Source organism: Patella vulgata, chromosome 3, assembly GCF_932274485.2.
Source record: "Patella vulgata chromosome 3, xgPatVulg1.2, whole genome shotgun sequence".
Lineage (NCBI taxonomy): Eukaryota > Metazoa > Mollusca > Gastropoda > Patellidae > Patella > Patella vulgata.
This window is the reverse complement of record NC_065881.2, coordinates 42,056,457-42,083,474: the sequence shown is the minus strand read 5'-3', so window position 1 is coordinate 42,083,474 and position 27,018 is coordinate 42,056,457. Positions and strand designations below refer to the sequence as shown.

Sequence of the window (27,018 nt, the reverse complement as noted above, 5' to 3'; positions counted from 1 at the left end):
CGACCGACATTTTGTTATCTTTTGAATCTCATCAGATTTTATCTTTCAGTTGCACGATCAAAAAACCTTATCTCTTTATCTTGGTACTGATAAGCTAAAACAAAAACTAGAAATATAACAACGATTGCATGATAACACATCTCACGTCATTAGAAAAATATCACGACGTTATCTTATCTATGATTAGATATCGTTGGTTTGGTATACTTTTTAATTGGGGGATTCAAGTACTAACCTACACCATACAAAATTAATATACGATTCGAGAACATTATCTAAACAATAAAATATTGATATACCGCCCCTGTGTCTGTTTTATAGCCGTCATAATGATAAGATAAATTTAATACTTATGCAGCACATGTATATACTATAATAATATAGGCGTTTAATAAATATTAAGTAGATTTGCAACATTTGCCCATAAAGAATTATTTATAAAGATCCAAAGCCAAATAAGCGTATGTTTCAAGTTGAAAGCGAAACTAGATAAAATCAATTAATCAATAAATTAACAGCCCGTGCCGATATTTTATAATATAGTTCGTGATTATGCTTAAAATAACACTCCTGTGAAATAGGTACGTTCATATATATTTATCTGTAGAAACTATCTCCGCCAGTGAAATCTATCTATTCCCCCATCATAATCAGATAAACAAAGTTTGCCAGTAAAAGGCTTTGTTTTGCTAAAATACCTTAGTAATGGGCGATGTGGTACACAGGCTAGACTGACACTTGGAAAGATAAAGCAAGATTGATTGCCCGATCGAGTCACCGATAAGATTTTATCGTCTGAGATAAGGGAAGATAACCGAGATAAGCCGCGCATATATAATTTCAGTACGCCAGAATCTCAGTTCGCCCAAGCATGGAGATTAAAGTATCGATAAGCGAACTGATAGAGCAAGTTTATAGCATTCAGTTGAGAATAGCAGTGAGTGATGACGCTGTGTAGTGAATTCTCTCCAGCTTAAACCTTTGTTTAACAATTATATCACTGTTTCTTGGATTTAAAAACTGGTCCGTGTCTTTCTCCTGTGCCCTGTGCTCGTGGATTATACCTTTTCATTTACCGTTATATTTTGACCCGAAGAGGTCATGGCGCATGTGGTATTAGGCGTTTGAAGGGGTCACAGCGCACTGACCTTTGGTAGCGGTGTTCATATGTTGTTACGTTATTCAATAGAACATAATAATAGTGAATGGAAGAAAAATCTCATATTCAGTGAGAATTTCAGAATGTCCAGACGAAAACAATCTAATCCAAAGCCGCTAAAATGTAAGTATTATTATTATTATTATTACATTTTCATCAAATATCAGATTGAGATTATTAAATCATTTCGGTAAGCAACATTGTGAATGAAATATATAATGATCACTAGCAGACGACACTTGTCACAGTACAGTAAACTTGTGATTTTTCTGTTGAGGCTTGTGAAGTTTCTGTCTGTTATTACTTGACAACAATTATAAGATAGGCCCTATGTTAAATAATTGAAAAAATAGTAGGACAAAAGTAGGCCTACGTTATAGCCTACATGTCAAAGTCCATAAAAAGACAGCCTACATGAGACAACGTAATCATTTCACGTCTTTCGATTACGCGATTATCGTACAGGAAAAATACATTCAAGTTCTTGGCCTTCTGTGTGGGCTTATAGACAAATTTTACATACTCACTTCAGATATACAAATTCAACAGATTTGATTGCTATCATCGACTGGTGTGACAAAGGAAATTCTGCAAATAATTAATAAAAGCTTAGATATAGCCTATAATTATGACTAAATAATGCAACATATGATATTTGTGTTATCGAGGATGTCCTTGGTTCGTTTCGGTATCTGTCTTGCCATATAAAAATCTCTTACTCTCTATAGTTCAATGTCTGTCTGCGATAACACCTCGGTGGAAGCGGACGTAAAAAAAAAGACGAAAGGGATATAATTATTTTCAAGATGGTGTGACTGTGAGCGTCAGTGTTTTGTTGAGATAATCTAATATGCGTATTATTTAATTACAATGTTGTCTGTCACTACGACCTGGATGCTATTTATTGAGTATTTCTGTGACCCGTCTAACACCTGCGAGTGACGCTGCATAATTTCTTTCATTATTCAATATTTTTTTTTACAATGAGATGATTTTTTCGATACAGTGACAGAATAGGAATTAAACTGCACAAATAATTATCGCAATTAGGTATATAAAAAATAAAAAAGCAATGAATAGTCATACAATACAAAATTTAGTTAATGGCATTTTTTAAAAAGTTGGCTTGATTGTTGGGTCAATATATTTGCCAGGGTAGTGTCATTACTGCCTATAGGTCTCCCAGTTTATTTGTGCCACAATGTATTGTAGGCTGCTGTATAAATGCAATTTATGCAATTGCATGCTGCTACCCGTAGGCGTTATTATGCAATAAAATTTATCTTATCTTATCTTACTATATAAGAAACCAACATTTAGCCACTCCCATGCCCAATATCGGGGCCGGTTATTTATACGCCCCAAGTTTGAAACATGAAATAAAATGTCCAGTATAGTCGCTGGTATAATCAATCAATCAATCGATTAATTAGCATTTTGGTTTAATACATCTGCCCCACCCCCACCTCACCCCATAAACTCAATCGTCAACTGTTATCGATACGATTTGATAGAGGGCTGACACGAAGCCAGTATCCCAGATTCCCGAAGCAGTGGTTACGAGCATTAACAGCACATTAACCATTGCTACAAGTACTATTGGAATGTGTTATTTCTGATTACATTTAGTTATCGTTTCCCAGATTCAGTTGTTACATCAGTTTAAGAGTATAATAGGCAAAAACAGGAATCGGGTCGTGTGTCTGCTGCAACGACTTGATAATTCACCTCCAGATTTCTCTGCGACTGTCTCTTTGATTAAAATAAACTATTCATTTCCGAAAAGTTTATTCATGCATATTAGTGTGATCTATATTAGTTTTAATAGACGTACAAATTAAAACCACTTATAGATGATGTATCGATACATAATTATTGAAAGCTGGACTACCTAGCGGATATTTCAATTTAATATTTTACGGACGTACAGATATTGGAAAGTGAAGAAAGTATAGAAAATATGTTCATGAAATTCGCAAATTGAAATGGACGCTTTTGTGATATCGGGCGCTGGACGCGTCGGAATAATTTGACGTCTAAGAATTCACTGCATGTCGGACTATTGAGACATTGGGGTATAGGTTGTCCCCCTGTCCGGTCAGAAAGATGGTTTCAAGAGCACTGTTTTGTGATTCTTCGCGTCATAGATACAAAAGACCAAGACCTTATAAGGATTAAAAACACCTAAAGCACTTATAAGTGTTTTATTCCTTGTACATTATATGTGTCTACAGTCGTCTTATAAAAAAATCGTCATCGTAGTGAATGGACTAGAGGGAAAATTGTTATTTGGGTATTAGAAATGTATCGACTGTTCTGGTAGGCGAGAATGGATGAATATTTTCACGAGATGCAGACGATAATAATGTATTATCATATCCTAGTCTCATCTAATTGAATTTACTCTACTATTTTATTTTTTACTCTCGTCTGGCATCTATCGGAAGGGTATTATCAGTAGTTATTAAACTTCCAACACCAGTCGAATAGACAAGAATATAAACTAATTTAAGGAGCTAAACCTTTTTGAATTAGGTATGATATTCTGATTTCGCTAGAAGTCGACGAGACATCAATATCAAATTAATAAATGAACAAAAAACAGACAGTCTTTTATCACAAGATGTATATCTTATGGTTACTTTGTTGTCTATATAGGCACCCGTCGATGCTGGACAGTAGTACGTTAAACTCCATTTCATTTCATTTCAGTAGACGTGTGACCTTATCCAAGCCATTACTTTCATCTAGCACTGAAGCAGAGAATCACATGCCATAGCGTGAAGTGGTTATGGGATTTCACTGCATAAAAATTTAGTACTGTATTGCATGTGTAACGCGGACTTACAGAATCTGATAAATATAATGATATCATTTCCACCACATAACGGGGAAAATGCCACAGTAACTAAATTATGCAATAATATGGAGTTATCTTAAAGTGAGATCAAAGCCGTCATATAAACCAGCATCAGTCTGTCAGTATACAATTATGCTTTAATTATGTGTGATTAGTTTTCTTATCAATATTCATAATCGAGCGTCATTATCTAAATTGAAAACAGTAATTTGAAACAAGACGAGATTACGATATGATCCCTCCTTTGATGATGCATCATGAAGATTTGTATCAAGTAAAGGTTGATATTATTCTCATGTTATTTTATTCTATACATATAGGTCTTTCACATACTTCTATTATATATATAATAACATCAAAGTATCGAGAGACCTTTAACACTTTAATATATAGCATTAATAATAGCCAAAATTGTGAATCATGCGCATTGCATGAATATTAGATGTAATTTGAATAGCATCTACCAATATTGGTACTCACAGTAAGGGATAACTACTGATATCTTTTCAACGGGTTAGCGCCACAAACCTGGCAAATGGCTTTGTCCCGCTAAAAATAAAATAAAGCACCGAAACAAAACCAGGTACCTAGTACAACGACGACACTGAGCAGGCAGAAACCTGACTGGTAAATTTGTAGGCTTGTCTCGGCCAGTGCCCAGAACCGAACCTCGGACATTTTGGTCTTTTGTCTAGTGTCGTAAACCGACAAGACAAGTACGGCTATAGTCTGTACTTGAAGTAATTACATTTAAAGCTTAGGAGTCATTTACTTATAATCTCTATGTTTATATCCAAGCTACTATAAATAGTATTTTCAAACTCTAGCAGAATGTAATGGAGTCTTATAAATGTTATTTCAGCGACAAGATCTACATATTAAAAAAAAAGGACGAAGAAAAATCAAAGTGGAAAAATATCAAATTTAGTTTTTCTGTTTCACATACTTATCAATATTTTCCCATGGCAGTAAAAAGATTATTCATTTTTCAGATGTGTATCCCCTGGTGCATATTGTAATCTATATTTGCTACGATACCATCGCCCTGTCTGCTTATATTTACCTATCTGTAATAGCATCGGGAATATATTTACGATAAGAACCTTCTGAATTCGCCAACTATTGTACAGCACTGGCTTTATCTTGGTATCAGTCGAGTCCTCGCGAAACCAGAATACGAAATCTATTTCAATATCGGGGTTAGCCCATCTTATATCACATGTTATAGGAATAAAAGCCCTTTCTCTGATCTTTGTTCCCGTCTAGGTCGAGCTAAATTTATATCGGTGTATAATTTCTAATATGTATTTCCTTTTTATTTTGACAAGATAAGCCGTAGAGGCTATAATATACATGTTATGAGTGAAGGTGGGTCTAGCACCACTTGACGAATATGCTCAAGATTGATAAGGCCAGATATCTGTGGGTAGCTCAAGTGGTATGTAAAACTGTGAGTTATCTTGAACAAGCATATTCACCCTACTAGGTCTCCCTTGATAAAATCGGCTCATATTTTCAATTTCTGTAAAAAGAAAAAAGATAAACACGGCTCCACAATGATAGGTTTTGTTTAACTGGGAGCATTATAGACGATGGAACCATCGATAAGGGGAGATAAGCAGGAATGATAACGGACAACTTTTTATCGTGCTTCAGACACAGTGTGTAATTATAAAAGGGAGGCAGTAATCTGCGTTATGCGATAATCATGCTTGATTTGGGTTAAATTTGATCAATATAACTTGATGCTATGAGGCCAAGTCTGTTCGGAAAGCGATAAGAGTTGATAAACCAAGATTCGCCAAATACAATCAGAAACTATCCACCGCGTTCACCCGATAAGAGACGGTTGCCTGAAAATCTTGTATTATTGTGCGCCTGATATCGTGCAATCTTTACGTTAGTCAAGACTCAATAGCCTCTTATCTTTAACTACCAAATGGAATTTAGATGTAAATTTGTGACAACATTCTCAGTTCCCGAGACTGGCATTATTATCAAACCACTCCATACGCCAATAGCTCTTCCTAGCACGAAATAATATTTAGATCTGCACCTAGATAAGTTTTAATACAAGATTCTATTATTTCATATCCTTATCACTGCACACACTTCATCTAAAAAATGTTGACAAGCACAGATATTGGCGAGATTTAGTGGAAAATGAGAGAATAAACAGCCAAAGATCAATGTTTAAAATGTATTTTTTCCCATTCTTATTTTGATAAAACCCATAGGCCCTATCGATTTATTCTCAAGAGATCCTTCATTCAAATGTTATAGACTACACCACTTATGGATATAACAATGTTTTTTTAAGAAAGGGAACTAATGTTCCGAGGATGCAATTCGTCCACGGTTTAATATAATAGCGAATAGTTGGAATAAGCTGCTTTCTTGGTGGCCTATGCTTTAGCAAACCCTTTTGTAAAATACTTTTCAGAGAATTAATAAAAAAGAATAGGCTAATACTTCAACATTGTGGTATTTAATCATACTATAGTATTTGTGACCAACACGCTTGGCTTTCTGATACGGTTGTACCAGGCAAATTACCCGCAAAGAAAAGGTAATAATCGCCGATTTATAAATACATTTCATAATGTAAATCATAAAAACTAACTGTTAAATAAACGTAATAATGCAATAAATTTCCCCCGCAATCGTCGATAGAAACTCCCAGAGTCTTTTTGAATCTTGTTAGCCAGTTAAATAAGCCTATCTATAGTAGGCCTACAATGAAAAACGGTCTTTTCACAGAGAATTAATGATAATCCTGGGTCATTTCAGTAGCGCTTTTCATACAACTTTTTTTGTGAAAAGCCAAAGTAATTTCCAGTTTTGATCGAGAAATGTAGATGTGTACACATTTGTGTGCCGCTAATATTTTGGCAGACATAGGCATTGTGTTGTGGTACAAAATTTGTACATAAAATGTACTTTGATAAGTAATTATATCATTCTCTAAAATTGTTGGCACCAGAAAATCTGCGGGAAAAATGTGTCAAGGGAGATAAATTTTGACACTGTCGCATAAATTTGTCGGCTCTAAATATGCGATAACTTTCAAAGTGTGTTTATAGAACTCTGATTTCAAATGAATAGATAAGATACTTTCTAATTATGAACTATATAGATGCTATGTAAAAAAATAAAAAAGAGAATGGCCATAGATAAAATGAACAAACATGCATCTGTGACAAAGGTCCCATGGCATTGCTGTAAATTTTGCCCATGGAATGTTGAGAATTTTTTTTAAAAGATGCAAATGAATTGAGTTGCGTCATTGTAAATATGAGATAAGATTCAGACAATGAAAATGGCCACCTTTTGCCTCTCTTTGATTATCCCTGGTGGCACCTCCCTGCTCTCTGCCTCACAGATTGAGATAAAGAGAGATAAGCATAGAAAACAAATTCCACATGTCACTAATTGCTGTTAAAACAAAACACAGTTTAAGATAAGACCTGTCTTATCAGTGGTCATGTAAAAGAATCATTTTGGAATTTATTTCCCCTAAATGTCTAGTAGAATATAAAAGGTCATACATTTATACACAGATTGTAGATTTGACTGGTCATTGCTTGATATGCTTTGTACTGTGGGAGATTGATAACAGATTTTGTTCATGACAAAATGATAAGACATTATACATTGTTTAAATATTTATGATAAAATGGTTAAGTTGCAAGGTAGATACCACCTATTGGCTCCATCTTTGAAGTCATAATATTTTAAGCACGGTTATTCATGATATACCGGACTGGTATATATATATATATTTCCAAATTCCTAAAATTTGTCCCTGTATAATTTTTTATTTAATTCACATTGTTCATCATTTCCTTTTGTTCAATTAAATTTGTCAAGTCATTCATTATTATAAATAACCTGTGAGCAGAAAAGCTCACTTCATTGTGCAAACATATTTTTAAAAAAAAATGATATGGATATATTTTTAATTTATATCATTTCAGTGTCTGCAGAATGTCCCTCAGATTCACAATCCAAAAACCGAATAGCTGTCACTGGTGGTAAGTTAAAAAGTTTAATTGAACTATACCCTTCAAGAACTTATGGTGCAATTGTTTAATGAATCTATTCTTGGTAATATGCAGTATTGGACATAAATTTAAATAAGTGAAAGCTGACTGTATAACATGTCAAGTAACTGTATGGACTTCATTCTTTGTGCCCATAAAGTAATTTTGTGTATCTAGTTACCGTTCATTAAAGTCGCAGATTGTTAAATGCATTATTTGAAGAATATCTGATTTTTTACGACTTAATCCATAGAGGCCGATCAAAAGATTTCAGTGACATTTAAAGGTGGTGCATGCTGGCTTCTATTGGCTATATCCTATATATTGTCTGCAGTGGATGCTGAATGTTGATGAATTTTTCAGTTTATCATCCTTGTAAATACTGAACGGAATTTACAATATTGTAGATTAAGATTAACAATCCCTCAAACAGCAATCAGGAGAGGTTGGGTGCTTGAGTGGTCTAGCACATGCACTTTAGATCATAACATCTGTCATTGAGTCAAGTGGTGTTGTTTCGATCCCAAGCTTGTATGTGACTAGGAGTAGGGTCGCCTGCCCAACCTATTGGGTTTTCTCCTTGGCCTCCGGTTTCCTCCATCTACTAAAGACTCCCATGCGCAAGCAAATTATTAAAATGAAATTTGTCTATTTATTAGTCTCGAAATGACCTAGTTTGTGTCTAGTTGATGTTAAACCCCATTTATTTCTCTCAAATGACAATTATTGTGGCAATAATCCCAGGAAACACCTAGAATCCGGGTCACAGTATGCAATAAAAATGATTCTCACAAATGCATAAAATTGCCATAAATATCAGTTCAGAACAAATATAAAATATTATTGCAACTACAACATTTTTTGAATTATTAATGATGTATACAATAGACAGTAAGCCTATTGAGAGGGGTTTACCTGGCTGGTCATCATTTTAGTGATATGTTTCATCAAATTTTACAAAATTATATATCTATGATACACATAATTATGTTGATATGTTTATATATTTATCTAAACAAATAGAAGATAAATATGAGGGATAAAAGTTATTGTCTCCATTGTTTGGGTCTATTTTTTTACAGTCTCATATGTGTCAGATATTTAATAACAATTTTACATAAGATAAACTAGAAATAGTGATTATTCAAGCATACATCCATATTCATATAAATTCTCATTTTATCTGTCAATATACTAGGAGGCTTTGAACAAATTATGTTATCTGTCAACAAGCTATTCTTCATTCACTGCAAAAGTATTTTACATGAAAAAAAAATATCTTATCTGAATTTTATTTATCTAACATGAAATACCATTAATTTTGATAATCATGATGAACAATACAAATAAATTGTTCATAAATGCAGTTAATAAAATGACTATGTGAATAGTAAATAATGACATCTCTGCAGTTATTATATTCTCTTATCTATTTCTCATCATAGGCACACATTTCATTTTACTGTGCTTTTTCGAATTTCGAAATTGATATTTATAAATTATTATGATTTATAATATGTGGCATATACAGCCATGTTTTTCCAACCAGATTTTCAGCAACTAAAAGTATATAATTTTATGTCTATGTAACTTCCTTTGTGACCAGTCGTGGCTAAATTGGTCAAACCAACAAAATACAGAAAAATTAAACTACAATCATGTCCCATTCAGCCAGAGTTGGAAGATTTATAAATATAACATGATCCTTTTTAAGATCTAATTCCAGAAATTAAAAAGAATTAACTTCTACCAGCTAGATGATTAGTTAATCCCAAAAGATATATCTCAAAATCTACATAGGTTTTGTTAAATTTGTGAATTTCACATAACGATAGTTAGTATATTAAAGATATTTTCACTTGAGCATAATATAGGGTCATCTGTTTGACCCTCTAAACTTATTTTGAACCAAAATTGAATAATAAACCCACAGTAAATTAAACAAATTAATAATTACAGAGTGTCAACCACAGAATCTAATGTTGCCATCTCAGTGTATACCTCAGTCAAAAGTTATATAATGCTAGTGGTTATCCATTGATCATTTTTGCTAAAACTTGTAGATTGTCAAAAGGTTTCCCTTGAAGTATATCAAGAGAGACACACACACAAACCAGGTCATTTTGGGACTAACATATGGTACAAGTTTGTCTTAATAATTTGTTTGTGGTCTTTATCAGTGGGATGAAACCGAAGAAACCCCAAGAGGTTGGGCACTGCAGGCAGGCGAACCTTCTTCCTGTCACATATAAGCTTGAAATCATACCCACGCCACTTTTTTTTTTTAAACAATATTTTATTCACAGGATACCGAAACAAGCCAAAGGCTTATATACATCGGCTTCCCAAAAGCAAGATACATAAATGATATAAACATATATTATAATTATCAATATATATTGAGTATTAAAGTGCTCATATAATAAGATTACAGGAAGAATATAATCAAGTTTTAGCTAGCATCAGGACAAAGAAGGGTTCAATACTAGACTGTTGAGTTTTAGTTCGTTACTCAAAATTGTGGACGGCTATTGATAGGTGTAACCGACGTTGGTGGGCATGCGGGGCGAAGATCCAATGTACAAAGGACTTCAATAAGACTGTGTACCATCCAGAATGAAACTATTCGACAGGGTGAAGTTATTTGAGTTTATAATTATTAACTCTTAAATAAACCAGAGGTTTGACGTCATAAAAACCCAAGTCATAATCGTCAATAGTGTTAAAATATACATATACATATTTCATTATTTGCTCTTCCGATCTTGCGTCTTTAATTATAAATCAATGATAGGCCTTATGATCTAAAGCATATGCATTAGACTACTCAACCACCCAAAAGATACACTGTTATTGGTAAGAAATATATTTTACCAGGTAGTGTTTTTCAATTTATTTCTATTAAGAGAGAGAGAGAAATGGAGTTTAACGTCCACTCAACACAAACTAGGTCATTTCGGGACTAACATATGGTTTAATTTTATTTCAATAATTCGCTTGCGCGAAGGGGTCTTTAGCAGTGGGAAGGACCCGGAGAAAACCAACCAGGTTGGACAGGCGACCTTACTCCTTGTCACGTGCAACCAGGGAATCGAAACCACACGAGTTGACTCAGTGACAGGCCTTATGATACATCGCACACATGCTAACCATTCGGCCATCCAACCCCCCATTTCTATTAAGACATTTGTTGTCATCAGGTTCAAATAAACAATGTCAAATCTATAGTGTCTCCAGTTTTAAAAAACATGTTAAGTAACCTGGCTGTATTTGATTTTATCATATCCTTTAGGTTATTTTTAAAACTCAACTGTATGAAGCTTTTAGACATAATTGATAACAATCTTTTATTAATGTTGTTTTTACCCTGCAATTTTTATCTTTGAGCTTTGAAGTGAGATTAAATCTTAACTACCAAGATTAACTGATATAATTGTCAGCTGGGGAAGCCAAAATCCAATTCTCCTTTTTTCTCCATTAACTTTCAAGCCTCAAGTTAAAAGATAGGAAATCTTTTCATCTAGATCATCACTCTCCCTGATCACTTGTTTTTATCAACAGATTGTCTTGAAATTATGCTTCAATAGATAATGAATCTCCTAGTCTTATTTTAGTCATAAAAAGACAATAGAAATGTTTAAGACACCTCAATGATGAGAGCAGACCTTTTGGATCAGTTTATGACATCAAGCAAATCAAAATATCTGAGAGCTTAAACCAATTTAAAACTATTCAGAATATAAATTGTACATTTGTGATTATATATTAATATTCTTTAAATATATTCTGCGCCAAAATAAATGTCCTTTTAGTCTACAAAACTTCTACTGCACCTTAGAAAAGCAGGTTAAATTCAGATGAAATCTTTTTTTACACAATATAATTGTTTTAATAAACATGTTTTTGTAATTTGTATGAATTTGGTATATGCAAGAGCTAAATCTGTCTATTGCAGGTCTTTCTTTAGGCCTGAAATGTTATCTAAATTATTAATTAGACATTAATTAACCTATCCAGACCATAATCAACTCTCGATGGCATCGCTAGTTGATTATGAGCCGATTTACTGCATAACTTTCCTCCACGATTTAATGATTAAATGGATAATCGAGACTGTGCTGTTTATTGTACTGACTTTAGTAATAATGATCGAGGCTAGGCAGAAATTTCAATCACTTAATTCTCGGTTCATAGTAGATCAATTTGAATGAAATTTTCAGCAAATTGCCTTTACATTTTCTAGTATTTAACTTTTATAGTGAGAACTGCCAAATCGTTATCTAATCTCCCATAATGGATCTTTAACTTTGATAAAAAGATGATACTAATAGAAGGATTTTGGCATATATTAAATAATGATGAGAGAGAGAGAGAGAGTTTAACTCAACTCAACACAAACTAGGTCATTTCGGGACTAACATATGATTCAATTTTGATTTCAATAATTTGCTTGCGTGTAGGGGTCTTTAGCAGTTGCAGGAAACCGGAGGACCTGGAGAAAACCCTTGTCAGATACAACCAGGGAATCAAAACCACGCCAGTTGACTCAATGACAGACCGTATGATACAACGTGCACGTGCTAACCATTCAGCCATCCAACCCCCCATTATATATTGGTAACTACTGAACATGAAATGTTTAATTAAAACTCTTAGTTTTGGCTATGTATGATTGTGAACATTTTGTAGAAATAATATTTTGGTGTAGGTTTAAACAAGATATGTATATATATTATGTTTATTGTTCAAATAAATGATAAGATTAATTATTATACCTATATATTATATATAACACAGCCATATATTCTGCTGATGACCATATCTTTATGATCATGATTAAATTATATTCAAATAATTATTATGTTTATTAAGCATAATACACTAATACCAATTTACCCCAATATAGCTTTAAAGAGATACTCTCTGTTAGGTGGCCGTTAATTTGACTTGATTTGACTATACTATACAGCTCAATCTAGTCCAAATTAGATTGTGTGCAAAATTTAAGACAAGTCTGCAAATGCACTTAGACACCAAGATGTTGTAAGATTCTTTTCATCAGTCGTATACATTTTAATGTGGTTTCTGACTGAATTCTAAAGAATTCATTCAACATGCATGCAAAAGTCTAGTATTACTGAATATTATAGTGTGTAAACATAAGAACATATACTTTTGTGTTGAAAATGATAATCTCTTTAATAATAATACACATTATGCATAACCCATATAATAGCAGACCTTATATCACTTAACGTCCAAGTTATAATAATGACTTCATTATAATTTCATATTAAACCATTAGGCTTCTCCTAATATATTTAATTCATATTTGAATAAATAAATTCTAATAATTTATTGCATTGGCAAGGAAAACTCCATCATATAATAACCACTTCTTAAAAGTTCACTGGGCAAAGAAAATGGAAACCTCTTATCAGAGAAGTTGCAAGATAAAGTTGGAGATAAGAGTCATGAATTCTGGCTAGGTAGGATAAGATAAAAACAACCATTATGAGTCAGTGAGATTAGCAAACAAGCCCTGCCCATCCTGATAAGCTTTAATTGAAAGTCTTAACAATGGTATCATATAAAGCGATCATATTGCAGTGATAGGCTGGCGGTTTTATAAGATATGACATACACACAGGTTGCCTTATCACACAGTCTTCCTGATTATTTCATTTCTCTCCTATCTTACTACCAGTTATTCTGAGATAAAATTACTCTTAAAGAACGAATACACTTGGCAGTTAAAATATCTCAAAATGAAAGTATCTCTTATAAAAAAAAAAAATGAAAAAAAAATTGCAACGATAAGAATATATATTTTTGTAGTTGAAAATCTGCCATCATTTATCATATCATGTGATAGATAGAAAAGGAGTTTTGATAAAATTAATGATTTTATTTCCTGTGAACACTTTTTATTTATGTTGATAAAATAGCCATATTGTAGAGGACCATTAAAACATGGTTTAAAAAAATGTTTCTCTAGATGTATTTCCTGTTTATCACTTCTCATCATCGTTAAATATTTCTTTTTAAAAAACTAATGTTGCCTCCTGCCATTTTAATATGTTTCATTTGTACATATGATCTCTAGATAAAGTGACATCATGTTTATCAAGTTTAAATTAAGATATATCTATACAACAATCAGTGAATTTTATTAAAAAACTTAGGATAGCCAACCAAATATTTGAGCTCTTTGTAAGTCACTTTTGTAGGTCTGTGTTTAAAAATGGACCTAGTTTTTATACACCAACATTGCCATCACCCTTCTCCTGTCCGTCATTCAAAATTTCTTGTGAAAACTCTAAAACACTACATTTATCTGGCCCCGAGTTCACAAAGCATTCTCAGACTTTTAAAATATACACATGTTGTTTACATTAGTTATATCATTCGATCTGTTTTGTAACTTATATACGGCAGTACTATATACCGGAAAACACCATGTTATACTGAATACCGGAAAACCATTAAATACCGGAAAACACCCTAAATACCAGTACCGGAAAACACCCTAAATAGGTAACCCGGAACATGGTCCTATGTGTGCGGGGGGGGGGGGGGGGGGTATGGTTAGGTTTTTCCGGGATTTTCCAGAGGACTAGGGTTAGGGTTAGGTTTTTCCGGTGTTTTCCAGAGGACCAGGCTACGGGTTACCTATTTAGGGTGTTTTCCGATATTTAGTGTTTTTCCGGTGTATTTCGGTATTCAGTATAACATGGTGTTTTCCGGTTGTTTTTCGGTGTTTTCCTGTTTATAGTATAGCCCCTTATGTACATTGCCAAAATTAGTGAAACAAAGAAACCGATTGAATTTCAACAATTAATGTTACTTATTGCTCACTTTGTAGTAAATTGTTAATGCTTTAACAACAAAAATCGTCATCTGTTGCTTCGAATATAGTGATGAATAACAATTACAACCATTTCTAATAATTACGTCATTTATTACCCTTTTATTTACATAAAGGTTCACAATGTGACCAAATTTATGGACTGCTCCATGTTAATTGCCACTCATTATGTTAACAACTTAATATACATTTACTGTTATAATAAAGACATCTTGATGATGAAGTCCATTTTATAATATGATAACAAAGCGATTCATGGTTGCTATCCTGTGCAATATGTTACCTTTATTAGGTTTCAGATTATGCTTCATAATAATAATTATACACAGAAAATAAAACACTATAAAAAAAAACACTGGTACATGTTAGTTAAGGGCACTTAGTAAAAAGGAGGGCATTTCACATTTATAATTGATATCTTGCACAAGCAGATGTATTTGTGTCTGTCTCTTCCGCTTATTTCCTTTATAATCTCAAATACATTTACGTCTGCTATTATCTTATCAAAGAAAACATCTTTTACACATATTTCACTATGCATCCCATTATAGAATTTAAAATCACTTCGAGATTGATATCTTATATGAAATTTCATACGTGATATTTAATGCAATATGAAAACTTGATCAAAGCTTTTGATATATTTTCCTCAGAAACCTTTTTTTGAATCTATGGTACGTGAACCATGAAATGAAACCCTCTATTAACTTATAATGTCTGTGTAAATGATATGTTTAGATGAATACATTTCCTAAAAAAAAGATTTCACTAAGATAAAAAATTTTCTTTTTTAATAAAAATGGGGATGTTGTAATGAATTCTTAATTTACAATAGTTTATCAAATCATATTAATATTTTCATTATTGTTTTTACATCCATGGTTGCTAAAGGTCTTTGGATAAAATAATTTTCGTTGTTACTGACAAAGTGTTGGGCATAACTAAACAAAAATCGACTCCTGTCAAACGACAAGTATAAGAGTTCTTCTGCTTGAAGAAGACTTTGCTCCAATAAGCCAGCCAACATTTTGTTGTCCATGAAAATTTAATGATAGGCCTGTTTTAAATCTGATTGAATCTAACGTTGGTATTTTGATTTTGTTTTCTTAATTAAATGTTAAATAATCAATCTGAGTACATATTAGTATGGATTAAGCAGTGAGAAATTTGTTATTTAGTGACAGTTGCCAATGGCGCATCATGACTTTAAATAATAAGTATTCATTTAAACTTTAACACTTTAGGTACATGTCTATATAAACTAACACGGTTCCCAGTAACTTGGATGTTGAACAAATTTAACGAAGATCCTTTATGTCTTCAAGAAATCAGATTTCTATTGTGCTCACAAGCTTTTCAGTTGTGGACGCTCTAGAGACTAAATTTAATACCCGATTGACTTTAAATTTATACACAGTATACAAGGCCATGAGATGAAGAAGCCTGTTGATTTTCAGTGATTTCAGATAATTACTGTCAGAGTTAATTATGGCCATTGATAACTTTGAAAAAATCTTGTGGACACTCTAGAGGCTAAAGTTAATATCTGATTGACTTTAAATTTATTCACAGTGTTTAAGGTTATGAGACGAAGAAGCCTATTGATTTTTCAATGATGTCCGATAATTACTGCCAGAGTTATGTCCCTTGATCACTTTGAAAAATCTTGTGGATGCTCTAGAGGTTAAAGTTAATAGACGATGAAGCCTGTTAGATCACTTTGATTGACTTAAGATTGATATACAGACTGACAGAGTTTAAAGGCTCAATACCACTCTTGTTGTAACTGAATAATATGTCCCAATCTTTATTCTGGTCAACAAATTGTACTATTTTACAATATTCCAATTAATTGATGATACAAATTTCATCTTAACACACTTAATTTAAAAAATTGGAAAGTTCAACTATATGATTTGAAGAGCCTAACGTAAACCTTTTCAACTGTGACTTGGATTTAAAAATATTTTCGAGCCCTCGGGACAAGTAAAATAGGATGTAATGGATAATTTACACAACAGGTAGGACACTTAAACATCTAATACTTAGAATAAGGCTATTATTTATTTTCTGGGGCTGTCAAGCCAGCAAGAGTGTTATTGTCCCTTTAAGGTCTTGAAACGAACAAGTATATTGGTTTTCAATGATTCTTGAACAGCTAAATCCATGATATTAAATGTTTTGTATACTAAACTTTAGCATGGGACAAACAAATTCTAATGATTTTATTTACTTATTAGTTGTTACTCTTAATCAGATTTTAGTGTATTATAAATGTTTCATTACCGACAAAAGTAAAAATATGCGACAACTCTTGTTGACTGCCTGGATGATTTAGCTGCTGTGGGCGTATGTTTCATTGCCTGGCAACCTATCTTTTGCCATCGTTTTCAGGGGTATTTAAGACCTGATGAACAACCTGCTAGATAGATGTAAGTTAAATGTTGATGGACATAATGTTGAATCAGGGAGTATATCAATCTATAACTCCCTGGTTAAATATTGAACAATGAATATAAATGATAATAGACTGATACATGGTTCTTTCTTTTTAAAAACATAAAAATATGTTTATTTTATGTACTTCAGACAATGATAGTGATGATGTCACAGATAAAGAAACTAAGCATCAGGATGATGCAAGAAGTGATAATGGTGAGGATGATGAAGATGATCAAGAGCCCAAACCAAAAAGAATCAAAATCAAGCAAGAGATCGACACTGATTCTATACCACCTGATTATGAAATTCAAAATGGTTATCGTGAAGCAAGCTTACAAAACAATGCGACATCTGATAACTGTAATCAAGTGGTACCAACATCACCAAATTGTATGATGGAAGGACTATTAAGTCATCTCCAACTACCTAGTGATGTGTTACATCTAAAACGTATTGAGGTTAATGTCGATAACAATCCTACCTATGGTTGGGTGGTGTGTAGCGGTATCCCTCTACCAAAGGGTAGTAGTCTCGGTCCATTTCAAGGAGACATAATCTCAACTGAAAAAGTTCAAATGGGAGATCTGATTTTACAGGTAAGTCTTCACATGAAAGTGTCTTAATTTGGAGATTCCCACATGATTTACACTGCAATATCTTTCAATTTCCAATTCAAATAGTTGGCGTGTTATGTCTCATAACAGTAGGGTAGGGTATCTACTATCTCCATCAAACTGCAATTTGTTGATCTGTTAAAATCAGATGATCTTTATTTACAAGGGCTGGCTGAAAAGTTCTAAGCCTGATAAGGATAGACCAATTGGGTTGAAACAAACTTTTGCCACCAACATGTACAATCATTGAATTGAATGAATCATAGACATAAGAACTACAACTGTAGTGTTATTATAGCCTTCGTACCATACCATGTTGTGAACCTACCCATTGAAATCACCAGAAATGGACAAAACTGGCTGAAGGCAGTCATCAACTACCTTCAACTGAAAGGACTAACCCACCAACACAGATACATGTCGACATGGTCTCCACTTTAGGGGATGATGCCTCTTCCTTTTCCACAGAAAAGAAGTGGGCTGCGGAATTTAAGCATGGCAGAGAGAGCCTTGACGATGACCCGCTTCCTGGAAGGCCAACAACAGCAACCATTCAAGAAAACATTACCCGGGTTCATGACATGTTGATGGCTGATTGACAATTGACCACTCGATATATTGCTAGGGTTGTGGACATATCTCATGAGAGGGTTGTGCTCATTATCACCGAGTTAGGAATGACAAAAGTTTCTGAAAGATGTGTGCCAAAGCCCTTGACAGCAGATCAGAAACGTCTCAGATTCCTGACGCCCCGTGACTATCTGCACCATTTTAAGCCGAATCCTGATATGGCCAGATTTGTAACAATGGAAGAGACCTGTTTCCAAACATGAAAAAGGAACTAGCTGGTCGTCATTTTCCTAGTAATGATAATGTCAAGTAAGCTGTGAACAACTTTTTTAGGGTGGCTGAAGAAAACTTGGTACAGGTCTTTCACAGATAGGCTTAGAACATTTCAGCCAGTCCTCGTAACATGAATGTAATGTAGTTACCTTTACTTTCCATCTAACATACTCAAATTTTTCTCTGCACCCACAGAAAAAGTAACTCTCACGAAAATGAGCCAATAAATTTAGTGTGCTGGTTGCGATGTGATTATTAAGATAGGTTTTTTATATAAATAAAGGTTATCTTAATTTGTTTGTGGTTTCAGACCACAAGTGAAATTGTGATGGAAACAGTGGATCTATGTCTGCGACTTCCTAAAAACTGCTCTTGAATTTTCCTTGAAAAATCATTCATTTTCATAAAAATTTCGAGTTTGCTACATTTTTATACTACTTCTATCACCAACACTATAAACCCACTCAAAAATTGCAACATTAACAGTCTTCAGTTCATTCAAGAACTCAATAAATTTACTGAATCCCTAACTGCCCACATTGAAGTAAACATTTGTTATATGATGGACTAATTTCAGTTTACAAGTAGTGGAGGTAAACAAGCCTTTGTTAATGTATCTAATCAATCTGGTGCTTGGTTAACTTTATTACGTCAGTCAACAGATTCATCTTGTTGTAATACACAAGTTCATCTTAATGGTAAGTCATTTCTTTTTTTATAATGATTAAAGTCATTTCATCTGAACGTTTATTAGGAAGTGCAGGAGGAACGCACCATACAAAAACAAAACCCATAAGCTGAACATGCAAACAATACATACAAACTACAAGACATTACAAGTATTAAACAAAGGTACAGTATATATCAAATCAAGTAAATGGAGGTTGACAGCTGTAAACATTCGCTGCAGTGTACAGTCCTGGGCCTGTAATAATACAAAATAAAACAGAGAAAAACTTAGGAATGAATACAAGAAATAAGGAAAATAAATGATGTGACCAGTCTTGGCGGTGTGGTCATCTGCTGAATGATCATAGGGCGCCAATCTCAGCTCCAATGGCTATGTGAATGATATTACTTGATATTATATGAGTGGTAATCTGAATAGAATTTCAGAAAACACCCTTAAAAATGGTTAGAATTAACAATTTAGAAATAGAAATAAATAGGTAAAAATAAATAATGTGTAGTGAATAAAAGGAGAGAAGCCCAACAACTAGAACATTCTGCAGTACAAAGGGCTAAAACTCTATAATAAATTCAGTAATATGTAAACAAGTTTTTTTTCAGGTTTTGAATAAGGCTTGTATATCTTTGTTTAATTGTATTATGATATGCAATGTTCAGATTTAATAATTTCTGTTTTATTTTATTATATTCTAAGTTTGTTATTTTTTATTTTTTGTCTTCTAAGTTTTGTTTTATTCTTTGTTTTAAGGTGGAAGAATATGGTGTCAAGTGGAATCTGATTTAGATATTGGATCTGAGCTGATTGCTTCCTTTACGTTTCATGTAGAAGGGGAGGATGAGATAAGAAATAAATCACCTGATTGTAATAGTCAGGATGAACAATGTTCTAGTCCTGTTATATCTAAAGTATCACAACCTATAATAAAACAACCATCATCTAAACCTACATCTACATCAGGTCATGGTTAGTTTATTTTGTCTTTACTTTCTTGTAAGGAACAGCATCTAGTCGTTCAGATGGAATGAAAAACTGAGGTCCCATGTACACATTTGCGTGCACGTAAAGGAAACCTTGACATTTGAAATTCGAAATATGAGTAGACTGTAGTGTCGCTATCCACGCAAAATTGATCAAAACTAATCACCATTAATTTTTCTATCATTGAAAGAAATGGTCCTATTTGAAATAACTAGCCAATGATATGAATGCTGAGTAGTTTTCTGATGAAATATTTCTACTCTGGGTTCGGATAATGCCTGACAAAAGATTTGACACCCACCCACTCTATCTCTCCACATCCAATGATTGTGACATTAATTTATATTTTTAGATACACTATCATAGTTTGTTATCTTTATTATCAAATATAATAACTGCAGTCTACCTAAAATAAACAACATCTATAGTGAAAATAATATGTTGTGATAAGAGGTGGACCAGGTTAGAAAGATATTAAAACTGATTGTTGTATTTTATCTGTAAATGCTATTAAATATTTATATTTTGTGCCTTATCTTTCTTCTAGCTGCCTTGATCTTTGGTTGTCCATTTTGTGGGGTGAGGTTTAGTAGTCCAAGAACTTTAGAAGGCCATATTGCTTTTTACTGTTCAAGAAAACCTCCGTCACAACCTCCGCAAGAATCTCATCAAGAAGGTAATTGTGGCACTGATATTTGATAAAGTATTGTTACACATAAAACTTCAGAGATAGACATTATTCTTCAATTAAACATACATATATTCATATCACCCTTTTCTGGAAGCAGTTTTATATAAGCATTAAGTTGCTTGTTACTGTATCCAATTTATTCATATTATTCCCTTCATGTTTGAATATAAGAATTTCTGAATAAATTATATACATTATGCAAGAGATAAATCTGCCTATTGCAGGTCTTTCTTTAGACCTGAAATGTTATCTAAATTATTAATTAGACATTAATTAACTTATCCAGACCATAATCAATTCTTGATGCCATCACTAGTTTGTGATATTTACTGGATTATGATCCGATTTGCTGCTCAACTTTCATTCATGATTTAATCATGAAATGGATAATCGAGACTGTTTTTTATTGTACCGACTTTAGTAATGATGATCGAGGCTAGACCAAAATTTCAATTGCTTAATTCTCGGTTCGTACTGGATTAATTTGACTGAAATATTCAGCAAATTGCCTTTACATTATCTAGTCTTTAAAGCTACGTTCCCAGAAAAGTATTTATCGGGTGGTTATTTCCAATAAAAGTATGGCAATTTTGGTATATATGGAAAGTAGAAATATCCAATCTTACCAGAAAAATACTAAATTCCCTGAAAAACACTCATGGAGCGCATACAGGACAAAAATGTACGGGTTTCCCTAATCGACAGCCCGGCGATTAGGAGTGTCTGCACGCGTGATGTCTAAGGTTGCACGCAGAGATTGAGCGCTTGATGTACATGTTGATAAACTTTTTGAAGAGATAGACGTACAACACTTTCTGAGATAAAAATCACGGAAAAAGACACGGGCAGTGGATAATCCGAGAATTTAATTAGGCTTCGATAAAGGCAACATCGTCTTGTGTATGCAATGAATTCTCCTCCGATTTGCACCCGTTGTCACGTGACACAAACATGACCGATTTTTTATAGCCGGCTATTCCCTGACAATTGCAATGTTTTGAGAAGGATTTGAAGCAAAATTATGATAAATTAATTAGTGTGAATATTTTTTTAGTACAAATATATCATCAAATCACCCAATTTGTACCCGGGAATGTATCTTTAACTATTATAGTGAGAACTGCCAGCTCTTTACCTAATCTCCCATAATGTATCTTTAAGTGTTATTCACAGCTTTTTACAGCATTGACCTTTATTTTACAAAACAGAAGTTTTTCTTCATGTCCCTTTACATTTATTGTAATTTCAGATTCCACAGAACCAATCAAACTAGAAACGGTTCCTGAAGAAAATGAAGATGAAGTAGAAAAGGAATCAACGGCAATGAAACGATCAGCAGATGACGATTCTAATTCCTCAATTGAAACTCCAATGGCCAAGTTTCCAAAACCAGAACAAATCTCCTATCAGTGTACCTCCTGTTCTTATACAGCTGATAAAATCTCCAGTCTCAATCGACATCGTAGGATTCATAATCGTCCTCCCCAGAGTCCTCAGTCTCCACAACCAAGTCCATCTATGGTGTCTGCTGACACTTACTGTCAACAATGTAACATACAGTTCTCTTCCTTTAATACATTTAAAGCTCATAAAGAATTCTACTGTTCTCAAAGAGCACCAAAACCTCTGAAGAACCTGGAAATTAGAACAGAACAAAATTCAGATGATTCTTCTCAGTCATCTGTTTCTCCACAAATATCATCTGCAGACCAACATAGAATGCTGTCTCCCAGAAATCAACTCATGATGTCTTCTAAAACAAGGCTACCGGCTTCAATCAATGGTACCAGTCCTGTATTAGCAGAACAAACTGTTATATATACACCAGTGGTTGGTGCCGATGGCAAACCCAACATGATGCCAACTTTATTAGTTCAACCTGTTGTGTCAGTACCACGACTACCAGAGTTACCAAATATTAAAGCTGCTCATTGTCATGATAAAGATAGATCTGTATCTCCTGCTAGTACTACCGAAGATCAACCCTTGGATCTGACCACACCCAAACCTCTGAAGGTCAAACCTAAAACACTGAAGAGTCCTTTAAAAAGTGAAAGTCCAAATAAAGAAAGAATCTCACCTTTAAGTGATCGTTCTTCCAAGTCTTCTTCTCCACCAAGAACTGCTAGTATACCAAGCACCATGATTCCTCCCTTACCACCACCAGCTTTTCTGTCCAATGTCATGCCAAACTTCTTCCCATTTTCATTAAATCCATCGACTAGTGCTATGAGTCTGCCTAATCCTGGTGTGAGTAAATGTACCGATTGTAATATTGTGTTTTATAAACGAGAAAACTATCTTATACATAGACAACATTACTGTTCAGGTAAAAAAGTTGCCCAACAACAGTCTCCACCGCCTGCTGTCCCTGAGGTTAAACAAGAATTAAAGTCACCAAAGAGAACTAACACAACTTCAACCAGCAGTTCCCCTGATAAAACAACAACTAATGATATAATTGATGACATCACTTACAGATATTTTTGTGTTCCATGTAAAATTAAATTCAGTTCAGTAAGCACTTTATCGGCCCATAAAGAATTTTATTGTCCACATGGGAAGGACAGTGAAAAGACCATGGTTGCTCAACCACCATCAGTAGGTGACATAACAGAAGAGAATCCAGTTAAGTCATCACCAGAATCAGAATCAATTGATATGCAATGTGACCAATGTGATAATACATTTGCTTCCTTGCGTTTGCTAAAACTCCACATCTGCTCCTTTGACAAATCCAAATTGTCTTTTCTGCGATGTGCTCATTGTGATTATGTGACCCAAACAGAAACACGCATGACAGATCATATGAAAGTTCATGCGCCTACTCGATCCTTCCGATGTACAATATGTGGTTACAGAGGAAATACTATAAGAGGAATGCGTATGCATGGAAAAACACATATAGATAATGGTGAAGAATTCACAGACGACAATATGTTAGAATACAGAGAGCCTCCATTAGTTCCTATTGATTCTAATGGACACAATGTAGCAGCTTCTCATCTCGATTTAGAATCAGAACTCTTGCGCATCAAGAATGAACCTTACAAACGCAGGAGATCACGCAAATCATTTGAGAAAAGTGAAAACATGGGTTTACAGATTCAGCAATGCAGTGTGTGCGGTGAAACGTTTGCCAACTCAAACTATCTCAGTGTGCACATGAAAACTCACAGTGTTTCTGCTACATGTACTAAAGCTAAACTAGAATGTGAACAGTGTGATTTTATTGGTAAAACGGTTAAAGATCTGGCTTGTCATCAGGCTCAACATGATGATGTTAATGATAGCGGGCAGGAGAACACAGATCCTAACTCAACACCATCACCTACCCCACCATCACCTAGACCTATTCCTATCAAACAAGAAGTGATGGATAAGGATTATGAACTTGCCATCAAAAAGACTGAGACTTTGTCAGAAGAAACTAAGGAAAGTAGTGCTACAGAAAGTCTTCCAGTTATAAAACTAGAAGCTAAAGAAATAATATCAAGTCCATCTGCTAAAAAACCCAAGGAATCTCCAACAAGACCAAAGAGTGTAGACTCCTCTTCAGAGATGTGCAATAGTGATGTGGGGTCAACATCAGAAAATATGTTACCATATTTAATCATTCCAAATACATCTTCATTATCTTCACCTGTTCTACTTTCTGCTCCTTCCTTACCTCAAGGTCCTAAATACTGTCGTAACTGTGATATAAGTTTTACCTATCTCTCGTCTTTTCTTGCACATAAAAAATATTATTGCACAGCCAAGGCACCAGAAAAAGTCAGTCCATCAGCTTCAGCATAACCCTGTTTCTTATAACTTATATGAAATCTTGTCATTTTTCAGGAAAAAAAAAATATTTTCAATTGTCATATTATTTTAATGACTTATTTAGAAACAAAATTATTTTTCATTAATATTGAATTTGTAGCCAAGTCTGTATTTTCTGAAATTTGTTGACGTTTTCTATTCTCTCAGCAAGTATTTTTTTCTTAAAACTGGTATAATTTTCTCTGCTTATAATCATCTTTTTTAGAGTTGTAGGAAATTTGACTTCTTTCAAATTTTGTACATGTAATCATTCCAAGTTCTTCTAATTTGTGATTGGTGCCATATTGATTTGTTAAAGTATTATTGTACTATATATATTTAGTGCCATATTTATGTAACTGTTTTATGTATGTAATGTACGTGTCTTCTATTTTACCAGCATTAGTGAATCTGATTTTGTTGATAATAAAGAGTAATCTTTCAAATTGTTGTAGGTTTGACAGTTTCTTTGGTTCCTTACACAACAGCAATCTGTTCAGCAGTTTTGGATGACATGGAAGCAAGAAATAGCTCTCAATATTAACTTTTTTTTCTTCTGCAAATTAAATTCTAAAAACATTTTTATACGCTCACAGTTTGGACGTATACACTGTCCACCGGTCCGTCCTTCAACAATTGGTTTCTGAACACGATAGAGGTTGGAGATTCTTTTCCAATTTAGTGTGAAGCATTTTAGTCATGAGAGGATGAACCCTTGTGATTTTCAGCGTTCTACGACCTTCTCTTCCAGAGTTATCCCGTTTGCTGAAAACTTTGTGAACGCTTTATAGGCTACAGTTTTCAGCGGATTCATTTCTAATTTTGTGTGAAACATTGTGGCCATGAGAGGACGAACCCTATCAATAGTTAACATTCTGCAGCCTTTTTGATACGCCCACATGGGAAGTATTGGGGTCATGAGAGGTTGAAACCTTATGAATATTCAGCATTCCATAACAATAACTCTGGCAGTAATTATCGGAAATCGCTGAAAATCAATAGGCTTCTTTGTCTCATGACCTTCAATACTGTGTATAAATTTAAAGTCAATCAGATATTAACTTTTGGCCTCTAGTTCTTAGGGTTATAAACATGAATTTCAAGTTTCATTAAAATCGGATCAAAATTGTGGCCTCTAGATGGTCCACAACCTTGATATACCATATGATTACACTATTTGCGTAGAGGGACGGCCATTTTGTCTGGCAGTTTTCGTCCGATTTTCACGAAATTCGAACTCAACCAACAATACGGTGTAACGGTGACATATTCGAACGTTTTTTTAAATCAGATAATAATTGTGACCTCTTGAGGGACCACAAACTAGAAACACGATTTTTCGTACAATCAGGGACCATAATTCAGGAAGTTACGATCCGATATGCGCGAATATCGAAAGGAACCAAGATCTTTGGGTTATAAACATGCATTTCAAGTATCATCAAAATTGGGTGAAAATTGTGACCTCTAGAGCGTCCACAACCTTGATATACCATATTTTTACACTATTAGCGTACGAGAGGCAGTCATTTTGTATGGCAGTTTTGGTCCGATTTTCACAAATTCAAACTCAACCATCATTAGGGTTTAATGGTGATATATTCAAACATTTTTTTAAATTGGATAAAAATTGTGACCTCTAGAGGGACCACAAGCTAAAAATGCAATTTTTCGTACAGTCAAGGGCCATAATTCAAGAAGTTACCATCCGATATGTGCAAGATCTTTGGGTTATAAACATGTATTTCAAGTTTCATCAAAATCCGATCAAAATTGTGAGCTCCAGAGGGTCCACAACCTTGATATACCGTATTCTTACACTGTTTGCGTTCGAGGGGCGGCCATTTTGTCCGACAGTTTTGGTCCGATTTTCACGAAATTCGAACTCAACCGTCATTTAGGTGTAACAGTGATATATTCAAATGTTTTTTTTAAATTGGAATAAAATTGTGACTTACATAGGGTCCACAAGCTAAAAAAACTTGATTTTTCGTACAATCTGGGGCCATAATTCAGGACGTTACG

The 27,018-nt window shown here is 33.9% G+C and overlaps 1 protein-coding gene across 1 annotated transcript; it reads left to right on the top strand.

The window, feature by feature from the left end:
- Positions 1–802: 802 nt before the first annotated feature.
- LOC126816079 (zinc finger protein ush) lies at positions 803–25,433 on the top strand. The gene is made up of 7 exons (XM_050542269.2): positions 803–1,282; positions 7,997–8,053; positions 17,520–17,968; positions 19,407–19,527; positions 20,268–20,483; positions 21,046–21,174; positions 22,439–25,433. The coding sequence occupies exons 1-7, from the start codon at positions 1,168–1,170 to the stop codon at positions 24,985–24,987; spliced, it is 3,636 nt and encodes a 1,211-aa protein (XP_050398226.2). The 5' UTR covers positions 803–1,167; the 3' UTR covers positions 24,988–25,433.
- The last annotated feature ends 1,585 nt before the right edge of the window (positions 25,434–27,018 follow it).

Coding starts and splice junctions, on each gene's coding strand:
- LOC126816079 (XM_050542269.2), top strand. CDS start 1,168: ATGTTGTTACGTTATTCAATAGAACATAATAATAGTGAATGGAAGAAA. Junction 17,969..19,406: donor TGGGAGATCTGATTTTACAG/GTAAGTCTTCAC, acceptor GACTAATTTCAG/TTTACAAGTAGTGGAGGTAA. Junction 21,175..22,438: donor GCAAGAATCTCATCAAGAAG/GTAATTGTGGCA, acceptor TTGTAATTTCAG/ATTCCACAGAACCAATCAAA.